This window comes from Saccostrea echinata, unplaced genomic scaffold (assembly GCF_033153115.1).
Source record: "Saccostrea echinata isolate AGI-Se365-2 ecotype Australia unplaced genomic scaffold, CSIRO_AGI_Sech_v1 ptg000002l, whole genome shotgun sequence".
NCBI lineage: Eukaryota > Metazoa > Mollusca > Bivalvia > Ostreida > Ostreidae > Saccostrea > Saccostrea echinata.
In genome coordinates this window covers 2,057,501-2,075,794 of record NW_026889751.1, presented here as the reverse complement: position 1 = coordinate 2,075,794, position 18,294 = coordinate 2,057,501, and the positions used below count along the sequence as shown (strand labels likewise).

Here is an 18,294-nt window from a genome sequence, read left to right as displayed (position 1 = left end):
ATGAAATTATAGAGCTTAGCATGTCCATGATATTGAAATCAAAATCACCAGAATCGCAAATTTATTTGAGACAGACATACAGTATGCTTAAGCATATTGAATATTCATTAAGTTTGTAGACACAGTGTTATGGTGTGACCATATTAATAACTCCCACATAAAACAATGACCAAGTAAGACTAGAACATGTACCTACATGTAACATTGTCAAAATCAGCAATAGTCAGATCAATCAAAATCACAGTCCAAAAATAACATCAACCAACCATGACTGACACCAAAAAAAAAACAACAAACAAAACAAAAAAAAAAAAACAACAACAAAAAAAACAAACAAAAAAAACTGTCCATGTATACACAAATTCATTTGATAGTCCGAAGTATCTTAGAGGGTTTAATATCAGATTTTTTATATACATTTTCTGCAAAAATCACAATCCTTGATATTTCACCCAATTTTCATTTGTAAATTATTGAATGACTAATTGATTGTTTGTAAACTTTTGAACATCCTTAAGCAATAACATTTCATGCACATTAAGACATCACCAATTTCAGGCGATATGTCAATCCTATCAACTTTTGCCCTAGGCTCCAGCCCAGGTTCATTATCATGCCAAGAGTAGAGCTGGACCTGCAATTTTAAGATTCTACTTGAAACATCCTGACTTTCATTTTCTACTGCTGAGCACAAGCAGTTACTATCTGTTTTAATGTTTCAGGAATGAAGCTCACAAATTTGATCTACAGAGGGGGCCATATTCAAATTTCTATCACATAACACCACATAAATCTGTGATGAACTTAACTACAGAACTTAACTCTGTGATGAACTTAACTATACAGACTTTAACTCTGTAATGAATTTAACTACAGAACTAAACTCAGATGAACTTGAGCTTAACTCCGTGATGAACTTAAATACAAAAGTTAACTCTGTGATGAACTTAAATACATATATAACTCTGTGATGAACTTAACTATACAGATCTTCGCTCTGTGATGTCTAATCAAGTCATTGGTAAAAATTCAAAGTTGATTTCATTACTCACTCTCTGGTGCTAAAGGAATGCAGCAAAATTACAAACCGCTTGGTTTCTGAAAACCATATTTACTTTGAAATATAAAATGCAAAAATATTTTTCTGTTTCAACTTACAAGACAATTTTAAAAATATCAGAAAGCTTATAACATTTTCACAGTTCCAATAATTTATTTAAGAAATTCTTTTTTTTTTTCTTTTTTTTTTAACATTGCACAAAGTACAACTTGGTACAAACTCAGATGATTTAAAATGTTCTTGTCAACAAAACTTTAAAAAAAAGTAAGATGTTCATCAAAAAGAGTAAAGCTGAAATTCCTACCTTTGGGTTAATTAACTACCCTGTCAATTTAAGTTTCTAGCCAAACATTAAAGGTTTGTGCTATAACTTGGCCACAGCTGACAAGTAAAATGAATGCTTTGTTGATCACAGCAATTAATGTCATATTCTGTGTTGGTTTTTCATTTACATAGAAACACAGAAGTGTGAAAAATGATATGGAATATTTTCTCTGTGATAAATTTTAGCACCTTTACCATAAATTAGACATTTTGGCTTGTAAAGATTTATTGCAATATCCAACAATCAAGCAGTGCACTGTAATCCAAAGCTTTCTCTGATTAATTGCGAGGACAAAGCATGGATCGGTATACATATATCGGGACTTATTTTGGTTGTAAATGATGCATTTATCAACTCTCTAAAATATTACGAAATTGTAGACTTTCGACGATGTTTATATTTTTTTCCTTTTTTGTCATCACCCTTATAAATCTATGCAATTTTCTTTTATCACTTTATAAGACATTATTGAGAAACTCTGAATGAAAAATGAAACTTGATGCAGCAAAAAAAAAGGGGGGAGGATAGACTACAGGTTGAAATTTTAAAATAAGCACACATAAAGGAATGACAAACTTGATATTGTTGAAGTATGACTCCCCAATCTCCCCCATTTATAGTATATGTATAGAAAAACCAGAAGTCTCTGATGAAACTGTAACTGTACTGGTTTGAACTTACATTGGTGTAAGAAAAAAGTTGCTTTTTTACATATAATTTTTTTTTCTTTTCTTTTTTTTTTTTTAAATCATGTTTTTTAGGCTTGGGCCTTTAGGTTTTGCCATGAAAAAGAAACGCATCTAAACTACAAGCCAAAATTGTGTGGCACTAATCCAAAGGTTGCTCTGACATGACGACCCAGAATGGGAAGTTTTTAGATGTTTAAGAAGTGGTAGCAGATTCAGAACATCTAATTTTAATTAGATTGCTTTAAAGTTGATAAATTAGGAAAAGGGAGATCACTTCAAAAAATACGCTTTCAAATTAAGTTTTCTATGTAAACTTTATTAATCCAACATAAATTAGCTGAAACATCCTGAAAAATAAATATGTTTATATCCTTTTGACGACTTGAGATTGTTTAGAATGTTGATCCGAAAGGGGGCATTTGAGAAATAAAATCCTGAAATTTTTTTAAAAACTCTGTATTGATAAATTATCCACATCAAGAAAATGTAAGTATAATGTGAATGAAGATCAGGATCGATCCTATAAGTGCTTAAAGGTCACGGCTCTGAATTGAGTGAGTGGTCAGGCAAAGGAAAAGTATAGTATGCGCAAGAGACCTTTTTTTGCTTTTAGAGTGCTATTTTTCTCTCCTTTTCTCTTTCCTTTTTCTTTGTCACCTTCTACTAACTGTTTTCCCTTTCTTATGAAGCCTAGATTGTGTATCTGCCCATTAAGAGGAACCTATATCGGCCAAAGTTTGAAGGGTATGGAAATCTGGAAAAATACTTTCATGAAATTCCTAATTCCTGTTGTGTATCTGAGGACCTAGCTATAAAATTAGACAGAATAAAGACAGAGCTTTTTAATTTACTGGTAGAATACAACTTCTTCTTACAATCCATTCCAAATATGCACAGCACAGGGGGTAAGAATCTCAATTTTTGGCCGATACACATTTTTACGCTATGGCTGCATGTGGAAAGGATATATAATACTTTGGCCATTTAATTGTAACAAAGAAGCACTAATAACAATGTGGACAACAAAAATATATGTAATGAATGTTACCTGGGTATGGTGAAATAGAGCCATTTTAATTTTCCAAAACCGAGAGTGACACACACTGAAATTTTTAAGAACTTTCATAATACTTTATACTTCATAATTCAATTGTTTTCATCTCAGTTAATCCCCTGCATATTGTGATATAGCTCTCAGAATGTGCTAAAACCATCCCTTAAGAGCCTGATACAACATCTGATTACAAATGTCCACAATTCTCTGAACAGGTAGATTTTTGTCATCTGCAGGTGTGAACAACATGTCTGCAGCATTATCAGGTAAGTCCAACATCAGTCTTACTTTCAGGTGTACTCAGAAAGCCAATGAGATTTCTGCTTTATAAACAGTGTAAAAATCAAAGGGCTCAACACCACTAGTCAGAAAGTGAACACAAAGGTTTATAGCACTAAGCAGGGATAACAATCAAATACAGAATTGCCAATCAGTTTAACTGCACGATGTTCCAACAGATTAATTGTTAATCATATCAAAATTGTCAACAGATTTTTTTTCAAGTATGCACTGTTCACATTTATAACAAAACTAAAAAAAAGACGTTTGTAATACTCCGTTTATATTTGATCAGAATATACAATAAAAAAAAAAATTATGAAACATGTCTGAGATGCTCCATACATTAACAATTTTTCAAAGCAGATGATAAGGCCATAATAAAAAAATTCCTAAATTCTCATCCCTGCCCACCCCGATTTTTTACCCCCACCTCGATTTTTTTTATTTATGTTTTCCTTCGTCTTAATTCTGATCAGGATCGGTATTCAACTACCATTCAACTTTCGTTTTAAATTCCGCGAATGTCTGCATGATTTTGACAGCTGACAAGATGGAAACTGCTGTAATATGTATTAAACATTAGGATCATTGGTTGAGAAAGATTGGTGATGATGTGTACTTGTGTAGAGTAAGAGATATGCATATTTAAATTGACCTCTACTATGACTTTTATTTGGGCATTATAGAAAAATCTGCATCAATTGATCAGGTCAACAAAAAATCTGCACAATCATGACCAGGGAAAAAAATAAAAAATATATATAAAATCCGCCCGCCCACCTCGATTTTTCAAAAAATTCGGATGAGAATCTAGGAATTTTTTTATTATGGCCTAAACGTTTATTCCGTGCTTTCACCATCATCAGAACTAAGTAAAAACTATGAAATGATTTACAATGTTTTTTAATAAAATAATTTGAAAGATAACTGCAAAGGATAGACAGAGGTAATTCAGATACACATTGTAATCACTTCACAGTACTCACTTATTGTTCAGTTAAATCATATAGAAAACACAGGATGGGCTTGGTAACAACACATCCATGTTTAAACAGAACTGAACATTCCACAAAACCAATTATCCCTATCATCTCAATCTTAATTAACTTGACATCAGCTTATCTATTTTTGTGAAAATCTATCTTAACAAGATTAAATTTTTTTTTGTTTTAATTGAATTTACATGAAATTTGTTCAAATTTACTCATTTTTTTTGACTAACCATTTACAGATTTTCTAACTGATTACCATCCAGTTACAAATTGCCATCCCTAATCTATAGGCTATAAAAAAATTATAGCTATTATGAGTATACATGTATTACTAAAACATTTCCAATAAATCCTATTAATTTGGCCATAGCTTTTTTAGTAGATTGCTAAGTGAACAAAATTAAACTTTGGAGACTTGATTTTTTATGGCAAAAGTAAATTTGTTTTTTTCTTCAATGGAATAAAAAAAGATTATTTCACTTCCTTTACTTTTGAGCTCATTTGAATCGAAGATTCAAGTGAGATTTCCTGTTCACCTGTCCATCTGTTAACATTTCACTTTTTTCCCTGAGATAATCAAAACATTTAAAGGCAAAACTAGCCTGTCTCAAAAAATCCTCTTTTAAAAAAACCTCTGGGCCAAGAAAGATGAAACTTACTTAATTAAAGCTTTTTGACATAGTGTACATTCATGTTTAGTCAAATCATGGTCCCCAGGATATGGTGGAGCCACTATTGGAATTAAAGTTTTACTTTGGATCATATGCATATATAGTAATTAAAAAAAAATCTTTTTTAATGAACAGCAGTCAGGCCATGATTTCAAGCATCCACAGGTAGTGTAGATTCAAGTTTGTTCAAAACATGGCCCTCACAGTAGGGTGGGGCCACAACTGAGTATCAAAGTTTCACATGGGAATTTATGTATAAAAAAATCTTTCATATTCTTCTTCTTAAGAACAACTGGACCTAATTAGTCAATTTAATATGCAAACATCCTCAAGTAGTGCAGATTCAGGTTTGTTCAAATTTCTACCACAAGGTAGGTATTAACCACGACAAGGACAAAACTGAACATGGGAATATACAGGAAAACTTTTTTAAAATACTAGAGGTACTTTGAGCATTGAGCTCACAAAATGATACCCCCTCCATATGATTATAATGGCAAAGTGCATTTCTTGGCAGTATGTAAATGTGATTCTGTGAAATTCCACTGAATTTCATTTAGGAGGAGTTAACACAAGAGGCCCACGGGCCACAACGCTCACCTGAGTAACTTTGGCCCTGCTGTTCTTCCCCAGATTTTCCCCCTTGTAATACTCATTGTGGCCCCACCCTAGCCCTGGGGGTCATGATTTGAACAATTTAGAATCTACACTACCTCAGGAAGCTTCCATATAAATTTCAGCTTTTCTGGCCCAGTGGTTATTGGAAAGAAGATTTTTAAAGATTTTCCTTATATATTTCAATGTAAAACTTTGAATTACAATCAAATGTAAAAGGTCAAGTACCTAATATCCACGTCAGTCTCTCGCAGCATCAATGACAGCTGTAAACGTGGGATAATTTATGCATAACAGGCTTTGCCCGTTACGCAAATTATCCCAGGTTTCCAACTATCATTGATGCCCTGGCATAATCAACGAACTAGACACTGATTCCTTAAATATTTCTAGTAGGTTGCTTGGGTTGAAGTCTCCCCTCCCCCCAAAACTATGGACCCTTTGATTAGGTAAGGCTAAATTAGGAGGGGAAGAGGGGGCAGGTCACATATTGATTGTACAGAAGAAAAGAATCTTATAAAAATCTTCCTCCAGAACAGCAATACATTTAGTTAGATTGATGCATTCGTATGCTGGGTGGATTCAAATTTGTTAAATTATAACCCTTTTTGGCTAGGCTTGGGTCAGTATTTTACATGGGAGAAGAAAGTGAAAAAAAAATCTAAAATGTTACTAGAATAAAGGGCCAAAGTGACTCAGGTAAGCATTGTGGCCCATGAGCCTCTTGTTCATTATGCAGATGTCACTTGCCTCTTGACAATTTACAATGCATCTGAAAATCTTAATTCTAATGTATGTGCACATCTATAAAATATTAACATTATGTGCATATAAACATCCTGGAAAGTCATTCTTTTATGTAAATTTGGATCAAAATGCAATTTTTTGCTGATAGTTTCCATTAATCAAAGGAATAATCATTTAATTGCTTAATAATTCACAGTATCATTTAACATGCAGAAAAAAGTTAAAGGTTTGTACAACTAAGAGACACCCCTTGTTCAGGACCTTTTATGAATAATTTTGTGTCTGTTTCAGCCATCTTTCACAAGTAATCTTAGCACTGAATTAAAAAAGCACAATATTAGAATCTTTTAATAAGAATTTTCTTGAGTTTATAATTTTACAACTTTTATTTGGTTTGAATGCAGTGTATGAAAGTGTGCATTATACCTTTCCTTGTACATGTACTGTATGGTTCCATCATTGTGTTATTTACATATTTAATAATTATAAGTTGAGTACAGGTAACTCTTGATGGCTCGAACTTCGATCTCTCGAAGTTCTTGATCGCTCGAAGTGAGTTTCCGGTCCCGAATTTTTCCACTATATAACTAAGCAAATTTACTCTTGATTTCTCGAACTCTTGATCTCTCGAAACCCTTGATCCCTCGAAGTCAAAATGCAGTCCCGCTATGCATATTTTGTTAGAATTTACCCTCGATACCTCGAAGTGGCTATTTGTATACAAGGTTATATAATTACCACCTTTACCTGGACATTTAAATAGCCCCAGGCAGAAGACACGGGTCTCAGGGAACAGGATGTTTATTCGGGTGACACTTATGCTGCAAGGTGATAATTAATCATATTTTGCCTATATGCTATTAAAATAATTATCATCGACTGTCTTACGATAATTAATTTAGAGACGCAGTGTCATTGAAAAGTAGTAACTGTAATTGATAAAAAGACAAAACACTAATTTAATTTTTATTTCGAGTGCAGTGTCAAAGTTTAACAAAACATGAAAAAAGCAGAAACAGCCTCAATGTCAATATGACGACTATTTTAGGACAAACACTTACAAAACTGCGTTCAGTGATCATTTTTGGAAAAGTATGCACGACGCTGTAAAATGTTTTCATGTAACGAATGCATAGTATGATGTCCGTATTACGAAGAATAAATAAATATACATGAAATGACGATATACATTTTTTGCTTTACTCAGTTTGATGAAATATTTATCTGGATTACGAAAAAATATCGTTGTTTTATAAAAAACACGTGTAAAAGGTTAGCACTGCATGAAAATCATTACATCCGGTAAGACTAATTTAAAACCTGTCAACAAACCCGGAAAATTCCAGACTCTTGAAAACTCGAACTCTTGATCTCTCGAAGTTTTTCCTTGGTCCCGCGGACTTCGAGGTATCGAGAGTTACCTGTATATAAAGATTACATATTGATACAAAAAATATCTGGAATTTCAGGTACAGAAGCTAGATGATTTAAGAATTCTTATGCTATTTTCATTTGAAAGTGCAATCATGAAACATTGAAAATCTAAAATAATATTGATCCTCCTTTATTTCAGTACAATAGGAATTTAAATGTTTAAAATCAATAAATTGTTATCACAGTCTGTGAGACACAAGATTCTTATCAAATATGCAAGAGGCCCATTAGCCACAATCCTAACCTGAGTCATCTTTCTCTGATAAATAAAACTATATATATGATTAATTTAATTTTGGTTGTAATGCGTCATTTGATTGGATAAAAAAATAAGTCTAAATCGTATAACCTGCTTTGCCTACGTCACAATGACTTACGTCAAAAGCGTATCAATCTGCTTGACGTTACATTTAAAATATGCATTATTTGAAGGCTTTTTTGAAGAAGAAATTGTATTATTTTCTACACGTTATGATGGAAAATTAAATTATAAGGAAAGAATTTATTAGCTACCCAAGTTATACTAGTATAACCTGGGTTGGAACAGTTTACGCTTGTTTATAAACCGCTTTGCGGTTTATAAAGTGTAAACTGCCCCAACCCAGGTTATACTAGTATAACTTGGGTAGCTATTAAATTCATCCTTTTATATATATATATATATATATATATATATATATATATATATATATATATATATATATATATATATATATATATATATATATATATATATATATATATATATAGTGAAAATCTTTTGAGGTATGATAATAGAAAATTTATACCAAAAATGGGTAATTCTCTATAAAGATCTTTTTTTGTTTTGCTAATGTCAAAGTCAAGAAGACCAAGGTTGGCTCCGAAGTGTATCAAATATTTCAACTTGATCAATTTACCAGTCTAAAGCTTTAACATTATACTATAAGACACCCACAATGGAGTTAAATGAAAAAAAACAAATAAAACTATTATGCACACTAGTGGACAATCATCAACATATAGACTTGTGCCATGGGGAAAGTGGTTTACAATTTTTTTTTTTAAATCTCCATCTGTGTAAAGGATTCTTATCAACTAAAGCATTTGGAATAGGAAAGACTTCACGTACTCTTCAGTTATCGGGTCAACTAGGAAGAGTTTTTGGCAGACACTCTACACAAATCAATAAGGCTTATATTTGGGATTGGATTTATTATACCCTATCTAGGAAGAAGTTCAGGTGGTACAATTCAAAGTACAGAAAGCCAATATCCATTCTTCTTTAACATTCAAAACTGCATTGCAATTTCCTATATATGCTGAAATGCAAACAATTAGAATAACTTTTATTTTGCCCCAATATCAAGGCTAAGAAAGGATTATTCCTCAAACCTTGACCTTTATTCTAATGCTAAAACTCACCAGTATCACACCTAAATCTCAACTGAAACAATATTTTTTGAGTTAATAGAGAGGTTGAGATTTCATATGTGTACGTGTATGTCTAGAAGGGGAATTCCCTAAATTCCTTGCATATTACGTCATCGATTTTAGTGATGACAAGTTTTCTACACGTTCCTAGAGCTTGTAGAATGGCATCTACACATAAGTGTAAACTTGTAGCCTCTATAATAAAAGTTAATCAATTTATGTGTGAAAATGTGATTGTTGTAAATTATTTAGGATGTTGAGTTTCATGAGCACTTATTTTAACCATTGTTAACCATGTTTTGTTTACTGACTAAAATCAAATTGACGTCACAAAACTTCTAAAGAGTTGAAACAGAGACAATGATCGAGTGTACACCTACATGTTACACGTCATTAAAATCTCAACAAATTACAAAAACGTGTACGTCAAAGTATATGCACACGTACACATACACATACAAGTTTAAGATCTCAACCTCTGTAATGATGAATTTCTGCACAAAATATACATTTACTTAAATTCAAGCAATCTGTAGTGGCACAATTTTTTAATGTTCCTCCATTCAAGAAAAAAAAAAACAGTAAATGATCCATTTCTACATTTAATTCAACTTGTACAACCAACTACAAAGAAAAATGCATGTGACAAGGCATTTGCTTGCTGACATGACTATGATTTGACAGATCACATTTAAGAGACAATTTCAGAGCAAGCTAGATAATTAATCCCCAGAGAAGACAGCACTACCTTAAATGTTTATCTCTGTTCTTCTTTGAAGTTAATGATTTCTTGAGATACAAATTTATTCTGAATTCAGTGAATAAATTGTGCAATTAAGGAAAATTGTACATGCAAAATAAATTTCTTGAAACCGTGACATTTGTTATTGTTAAAAATAAAAGAAACATTATATTTTGTTAATTATAAAGCTTTACAGTAAATCATGAAAAAAAAAATGTATATTATTTTACCATTATTGAATAAGGTTACTGTAGGGATTATGTTTTTTTTTCAATATCACGAAATTAAAAGTCACAGTGCCCTTACTGTAAGATGTCACACACACCTTCTATCTAAGATGCATTAACTGACCAAGTTTGATGATTTTAGGTCCCATAGTTCTCCAGTTATAAGCCAGACAGGGTTTTGCCATATTTGACTACATCTAAATTAAAGTTCACAATGATCTAATTTTGTGTGTAATACACCTTCTACCAAAAATATATTAGCTGAAAAAGTTTGATTATTGTAAGCTTTGTAGTATTTAAGTTATAAGCCCAAAATGAAAAGACTAACAGATAGACAGATGGACAGACATGAATGCCATAAGATGGGCATATAAAAAAAAGACATGAACACTAAGTACTTGATATCTCCTGTAATTTCTAATTAGACTCTAACAAAATAGGGAAAAACTAACCTTGGTGGAATCTTTCTTTTTTGTTGGTGTAGGCTGAGGCTTTTTGGTCTGTTTCCCTGATGGGGGTACATTGTCTGAAGGGTGCACAGCAATCTGTGTCAAGGGCATGCTGTTTATTCCAGTGTGCATGTCATCTCAACATCTGTCCATTGAAAAATAAATGTTTAATAAAATAAATTTTTTTTAAAAAATCTTATTTCTTACAATATGTCTTATTCCTATAAAGTCAAGTATAGAAACACAGTGAATTGGGAATTAAATTAATTTTATAAAGGCAGCTGAAAAAATATGATTGCGTAAATGTGACGACTGTTTCATAGCAGACGTAGATTCTTCGTGAAAGCATCTTGTTCTCACTGAAACTAATTATAGAATAATGACACTGTTGTGACTGCTACTCACATATACACAAAACATTTACTTAATTAATGAATATCTGTGCGTCATGATGTTAAAGAACTCGACACAAGGATGTAGGAAGAATCTCTCATGTTAACATTCATTTTAGGAAGGCCTTTGCGTAATATTAATACAGATGTAACATTTTTCATTGCTAAGTATAAATAATTTACTCTTGACCAAAGCATATCCGAAAATTTGAAGAAAAAAATCTTTTGTAAATTTTAAACAAGTTGTGTTTTGAAACACTGATGCCCCCAAATGGCAGCTCAAGGCCAAGTTAAAGTTTGTTTTTTTTTCAAATATAGATCAAACTCCAAGTTCAAGGTCAAGAGTTAAAAAATGTGGGTACCCAAAGAAAGACCATTAAGAAAATATGGCCATGCAAGGTTAAAGTTTTTCAAGAGTAGGTCATACTCCAAGTTCAAGGTCAGGAGGTAAAAAACATTGGTACCAAGGAAAGGTCTTGTCACAAGGAATATATAAGAGAAATATGAAAGCCCTTAAGCACCAATTGTTTAAAAGTGAAAAGGCAAGGTTAAAGATTTTACAAATGTAGGTCAAAATCAAAGGTCAAGGTCAGAAGGTCAAAATTGTTTCTACTCAAAGAAAGGCCTTATTTAACTGTCACAAGGAATACATGTGTGATAAATGAAAGCCCTAGCACCAACCATTCAAATGGTTAAAGTACACTTCCTGAGGATGCTTCCAGATTAATACAACTATTAATCATGGCTTTGCTGCTCTTAAGAAGATTTTTGTGTCGCTTGCAGAGCAGAGGGTTACTTAAGATCACTTTACCTGATGTCTGTCTGTCTGTCCATCTGTCTGTCATACCTTATATCTTGGGAAATGTAAGAGGTATGGATGTGATATTTTGCACACTAATTGCTTGGCACAATGGCTTTTGTAAAATACCAAGACTACCAACCTTGTGACCCTTGAACTTGACCTTGGATCTACTTTTCAAGATTGTTCATATGCTGATATACAGCATTATTTGACATTTAACGAGGCCAAGATATTTTGATAAATTTTCTTGTATGAATTACTATTATATTTATTGTTTTAAGAAAAAATTATCCAATGTTTACCATCCCAATTTCTTAGGGAGGCATCTCAAAGGTTCTAAAGTTTTACTATTGGACCCTATGGGAATTTGTTGGAAAAGTACCAAATTATCCCATTTTCTGAATATTTTTGGTATTTCTGCCCTAGGGATTTCTTTTTCAGTCAAATATATGAAAGTTATTGTTAAAAGTCCAAATTGTGAAATTTCAAAAAAGTTGACCTACTGGGTTGGTCTAGGAATTATTATAAAGTTTAATTTTTTTTTAAAATGCCCAATACCTCTAAATTTGCCAATGCGATACACATGTGTATGTATCGGCGCAGGTGAATTATTTTGATAATAAAATAATAGTATTTGGATTGCTGATATGTTTCTTTTAATGTTCTGTCAACAGTTTTAAGTAAAATGTCCATTGACGTCTTAAATACTCAAGTAAGTCATGTGTCATTCTTCAGCATCGTGCATTGCTTACAAAACCGGAAAAGTGTGATGTCGTTAGAGCCATTTCAGTGTTTATTCCTAATCATTGTCTTGAAAACACATTTTCAGACCCCCAGACTTTATAAATACTGTTAATTTTGTATTAAAATCATAAAAATTAGGAAAGATGTAATGTCGTACTTAAGACTGCATGAAATTAATAAGCTGCGCAAAGCATGCACACTCGAATTAAGACTCGGTCTCGTTAATAGGTAAGTCTATGCCACTTAGCATGTGCACTGTTATTAAAAAATTATGAAAAAATGACAGTTACATCCCCTTGAAAGAGGGTGTGGCCCTTCATTTGAATCCCCTTTACCCAAGGATTCTCTGGGGTGAAAATTTTCAAATATATTACCCACAACTACATGAAGTATTAATATGATACATGTACTTACAAAATAAACCACATATCCTACTCCTCCAAGTAATACCTTTGACTGGCATTTTCTTACTTCCTTACAAAGGACTAAAAATTGATAAGTTTTGAATACGTGCTACCCCAAAACTTCAATTTGCAAAAGATAAAATAGGGTAAACATCGATCCATAAAAACACCAAAGCAATACTTAAACATTTAAAGTACACAACATAAAATTTCACCTCACAGTGTGGCTATAAAAAATCTACTCTAAACATTCTTCGTACATGTAATATATGTAATGAAATCTTGTACATTATACTCATATTTAGAATTTTACCTGTATTAACTCACATTAGAGTGGAGGTCCTGCTTTTAATATGATTGGTTATGGAGATCTCCATATATTGATTTTTAACTAATCTGTGGATCAATGTCATCAAGAAGCCCAGAATAGCCTTTTAAATGAAAAGTGCTTATCATGGACTGCACTTTACTTTAAGTTTAAAATTATAATTTGATTTGCTTCAAAGATCATTATTTCCCAGTATAAAATAGAATATATATATATATACAGATGTAAGCACATATGAAGTGTAGGAAAACCATTCATTTAATGAAGGCTACAGTTGAACAGTTTTTCCTATTCAATTATTTTTATTGTTATACACTGTCTTCTTCCATAAAAATCCACATCCAAAAGTACATTTCAGGACTGGATATGTATGTATATATAGTGCTGGCAACAGATGATTTTGTAAAACACAGCGCAAACCTGGATAATTTAGCTGAACAGTATAACAAAGCTACGGTTTATTAAACTGGCTGCATCATGCAAAATAAAGACATATCTTTTTGATCAATAGACTACATTCCCAGCAGAATTACATGGTGTAATATCTAGGCCTCTTTAGGCCATCAATCCAGTTTACAAATCAATAAAAGAAGCTATGTATGTTTTATATATACTATAATTGTTCAATAATGTATTCTTTCAACCCAGAAAGAAACTCAAAATAAATCGCATTTGTTAAAAAATACTTATTCAATGGAAGCAAGGGATGCCTTTTTTGTCTTATTAAAATAGTTTTGTTTTAAATTTGCACTGGGGTTTGATGGACTCTTTTTTTTGGTCATGCATATACATGTGAATATGTTATATCAAATAGAAATCAAGAATTAATTATATTAAGAATGAATGCCAGCCTGTATGTTTTTCAATTTATTTTTCTGTTTGTCTTTGCTTTTTTTGGTATTTTTTTTTAAATAATTATATAAAATAGCTACCTCATTTTACAGCATCTATCACTGCTTTATTAAGTATAAGGATTATATAGATGTCTGTTGAATTATTCATTATCTATTTTTTTCTTTGTATGAAATGATGGCAAAGTAAAATTTTCTTTGTAAATGGTGTCAAGAATGCAATGTGTGAAATTTATGAAACTAAAATCTTTGAACTTTGTATGTATTTGAATGAACTGAATAATATTTATATAAATAGACAAATAAATGAAAAAAATATCAACCAGCAATTCAAGTATTCCCGTATCAAAATCTTATATGAAAAATTAAACATATTTTGATATGGAGATTCTGCATTTATTTGTGCAACACTGTTTTCACAGATATGCGAGACAAGCATCTGCTACATTCATTAAATGTTAAAAATAATCTAAAACTAATTTTTCGCCTCTTAAGAAAGATGATAATCTCAGCGAGATTCATAGGGACTAAAAATTTTGGTCTGGTGTCCCTACATGTACGTAGGGACACCAGACCAAAATTTTTAGTCCCTACGAATCTCGCTGAGATTAGAAAGATGAATACTCTATAAGATTAAATTACATAGAGATTCACATATAATATGTCTCCTGATTTGTGGTTTTAATAAATTCTTTCAAGCTTCACTCTTGTGTTGACAGTTCTACTTTTTATGTGGTTTACCATATATGTGCTTGATACATTATATATCTATCACCAGTATACTTAGAATGACACATTCAGATTAGCTACAACCCAGAGGTAAACTATACTAACATGACATGCATGATAAGTTATTCATTGCTGGCTAAACTACATCAACAAACATCAATGTTTTGGGACATAATGAAGCCCAATTTAAAAAAAAAAAAAAAAAAAAGAGGCCCAAGGGCCTTAGATCGCCCTTCTGATAAACTGTACAACCTATCACTTATATATGCAGCCTCCAAGTATCCTGTATATTTAGATTAACCCTTGAAATTTCAAAGGTAGGTCATCATGACCTACATTTTAGATGAAACACTCTGAAAACCTGAGATGATTCTAAGCCAATTAGTACATGTACCTGAGAGTTGGTCATGGTGACCTACTTATCACTTGTCATTCTCTGAGGACCCAAGATGCATCAATTAAATTTGATGATTCTAAGCCAATTAATACCTAAAATATTTTAAAAATTATAACCATAAAATTCAAAAGTAGGTCACAGTGACCTACTTTTCAGATGACATACTTTGAGAACCCAAGATACATCAACTGACAAAGTTTGATGATTCTAAGCCAATAAGTATCTGATATATTTAAATAAAGCCATAAAATTTCAAAAATAGGCCACAGTTACCTCCTTTTCAGTCAATTAACTCTGCAGACCCAAGATGCATCCACTGACAAAGTTTGATGATTCTTAGCCAATTAGTACTGGAAATATTCAATTATAGTCATATAAATCGAAAAGTAGGTCAAGGTGACCTACTTTTAGTCGACCTACTCCGAGGACCCAAGATGTTTTAACTAACAAATTTTGATGATTCCATGGCAAATAGTAACCCGAAAATATTAATACAGCTATAAAATTTCAAAAGTAGGTCATGGTGACCTACTTTTCAGTTGTCGTACTCCAATGGCCCAAGATGCATCAACTGACAAAGTTTGATGATTCTAAGCCAATTAGTACCTGAAATAATTAATTAAAGCCATAAATTTTCAAAAGTAGGTCACTTTTACCTACTTTTCAGTTGACGTTTTTTGAGGACCCAAGATGCATCAACTTACAAAGTTTTATGATCATGGGCCTTAAAATGTCCAAATTATGCCTCTAAAACACTTTGAAATCAAATGCCTGCAAAGTTCAAAAAGTAGGTCACTGTGACCTACTTTTTAATAAATATGTTTTATGGCCTCAAGATGCATCATCTTACAAGATTTAATGATTCTAAACCTCTAAGTATTTGAATTGATGACCTTAATTGTTTTGAAAGAGATTAGCCATAAAATTCAAAAAGTAGGTCAAGGTGACCTACTTTTAGTCAACATTCTCCGAGGACCCAAGATACATCAACTGACAAAGTTTGATGATTATAGCCCCTAAATTGTTCAAAATATGCCTCTAAATCATTTTGAAAAAGAATGGCTGCAAAATTTAAAAAGTAGGTCACCATGACCTACTTTTGAGTTAATATGATATGAGGTCATTAGATGCATCAACTGACAAGATTTGATGATCCTAGTCCTTATAGTAATCAAAATATCAACATTTTAATAAAATGTAATTTTTGGTCAACTTTGAAGAGACCTTGAAACCACGCCCTTTGCCCCAGAGTAACTCCCCGTGCAAATTTTAATCTACAACATATCCTCATCCTTTTGTGTAAGTTTGGTGATAATCTGCCCAGTGGTTCTTGAGAAGAAGATTTTTTAGCAACCAGACAAATTTGACAATAATTGGCCAAGGGGTTCTAGAGTTATGGCCCATATTCTAAAAAGTTTACGCACACAGCACAAATGGCCATAGCATTAGCTCTTTGAGCCTTTGCCTCAGAAGAGCTAAAAACTGCATAAAATTAGTGTTCAAACAAAATGAAATATGAACAAATGGTGTAAACTTGAATAGTACATTGTGAATATTATAAATAAGAATTCCAACTTCTTGAAATGTATCAGCATGGTCAGTTGAAGAGATTTCATTGACAAAAATTTTTTCCACCAACAGTATCTAATAATCTTTCATTGTTTTGGGGGATAGTATTTTCAAAAGATCAGACATTTGAAAATATGTTTGGATTTCAAGAAATTTGTACCATGTTGTACAAGAGAAGTTAATACTAAATCCAACAATATTAACTGTTTCTAACATTATAACATTTTGCTTATCTAAAACTCTTTCCAAACTCAAATAAATGTAAAGAAAATAATTTGCAAAGCCACATTTGGAAAATGGAATTTTCTGTTTGGAGTACAATCACAGTATTAACAAGTGGTCCATATAGACCACAATGCTCACCTGAGTCACTTTAACCCTGCTGTTCTTCAGCACTGATTATTTCTTTAATTTCCCTCTTTGATTTCATAAAAATGCTAATACCATAATGTGGACCAAAATCTAGTTCTAAAAAAGCTATGATTTAATCAAAGTTGAATCCACACAAGTCACTGGGATGCTTCAATATTAATACGATCAACATGGCCCTGTTATTATAGAGAAGATTTTCTTACTGAACATATGCATTGTGTAAAATCTTGATCTCTGATTTTAGTAACCATGGCAACACTTCACCAAAATCAAAAACCAATAATTTCAATTTCAATAAACAGAACTATGTATCTTAGTGTAGTCTACTAGTGTGCCAAGTTATATTGAAATCAGACCAAAACTATAGGAGGAGTAGCTGCAATAATGTAGCCCTCTCCAATTTTTTTTTTTTTTTTTTTTGGGGGGGGGGGGGGGGGGGGAAGGGCTACAACTCCTTAGGATCTCCGTAATGGTGCAAGTGCAGGAGTGATTCACTACCGCACAGATTTCGGCTCAAATTATCAGTAAGTGGGTATTTTATTAACATATCTTACCTGAACTCATAAAATGTAGTTATGCAGGACATGAATTGATCCAAAAATATACAGAACAATCCGTATATCGGTTATTTTTCGTGTATGTCAACATCACAACTTGAATTTATCCGCCATGTTTACTGACCTTGATCGATTTTATTTTGGAACAACCAATGAGAATTTGGGATCTAGGGGAGCGGATCTGTATGGATTTCCCTTATTATAAGCATAAATATCACTGTTTATTATAAAAAATATCACGTGGAATGCTTTTATTTATCGATGTTTAGTTATATCATACAGCACAAACATTTATCAACACCGACATTTACATTATCAAGTGATTCTAAATTTCAAGCGCAAGTCTCAGTACATCACGAGAGAACTGTCATGGCTGCTGAGATGAACGACTGGAAAACATGCAGATTTATTTTACTTGGTTTTCGCATATAAAGGGCTATGATGTTGAT

At 32.2% G+C, this 18,294-nt stretch overlaps 1 protein-coding gene across 2 annotated transcripts in view; it reads right to left on the bottom strand.

The window, feature by feature from the left end:
- Window positions 1–18,294, bottom strand: part of LOC133204869 (E3 ubiquitin-protein ligase MARCHF1-like) — a 30,258-nt gene that overhangs the window by 7,894 nt on the left and 4,070 nt on the right. Inside the window, exons 1-2 of one of the 2 annotated variants that reach the window (XM_061340621.1) lie at window positions 13,053–13,119; window positions 10,704–10,845 (exon numbers count right to left, since the gene is read on the bottom strand). In XM_061340621.1, coding sequence (XP_061196605.1) covers window positions 10,704–10,832 — 129 coding nt within the window. In that variant the 5' untranslated portion in view covers window positions 10,833–10,845; window positions 13,053–13,119. Of the gene's footprint in view, window positions 1–10,703; window positions 10,846–13,052; window positions 13,120–18,294 lie in introns of those variants that run through there. The other variant, XM_061340614.1, reaches the window with a different exon arrangement.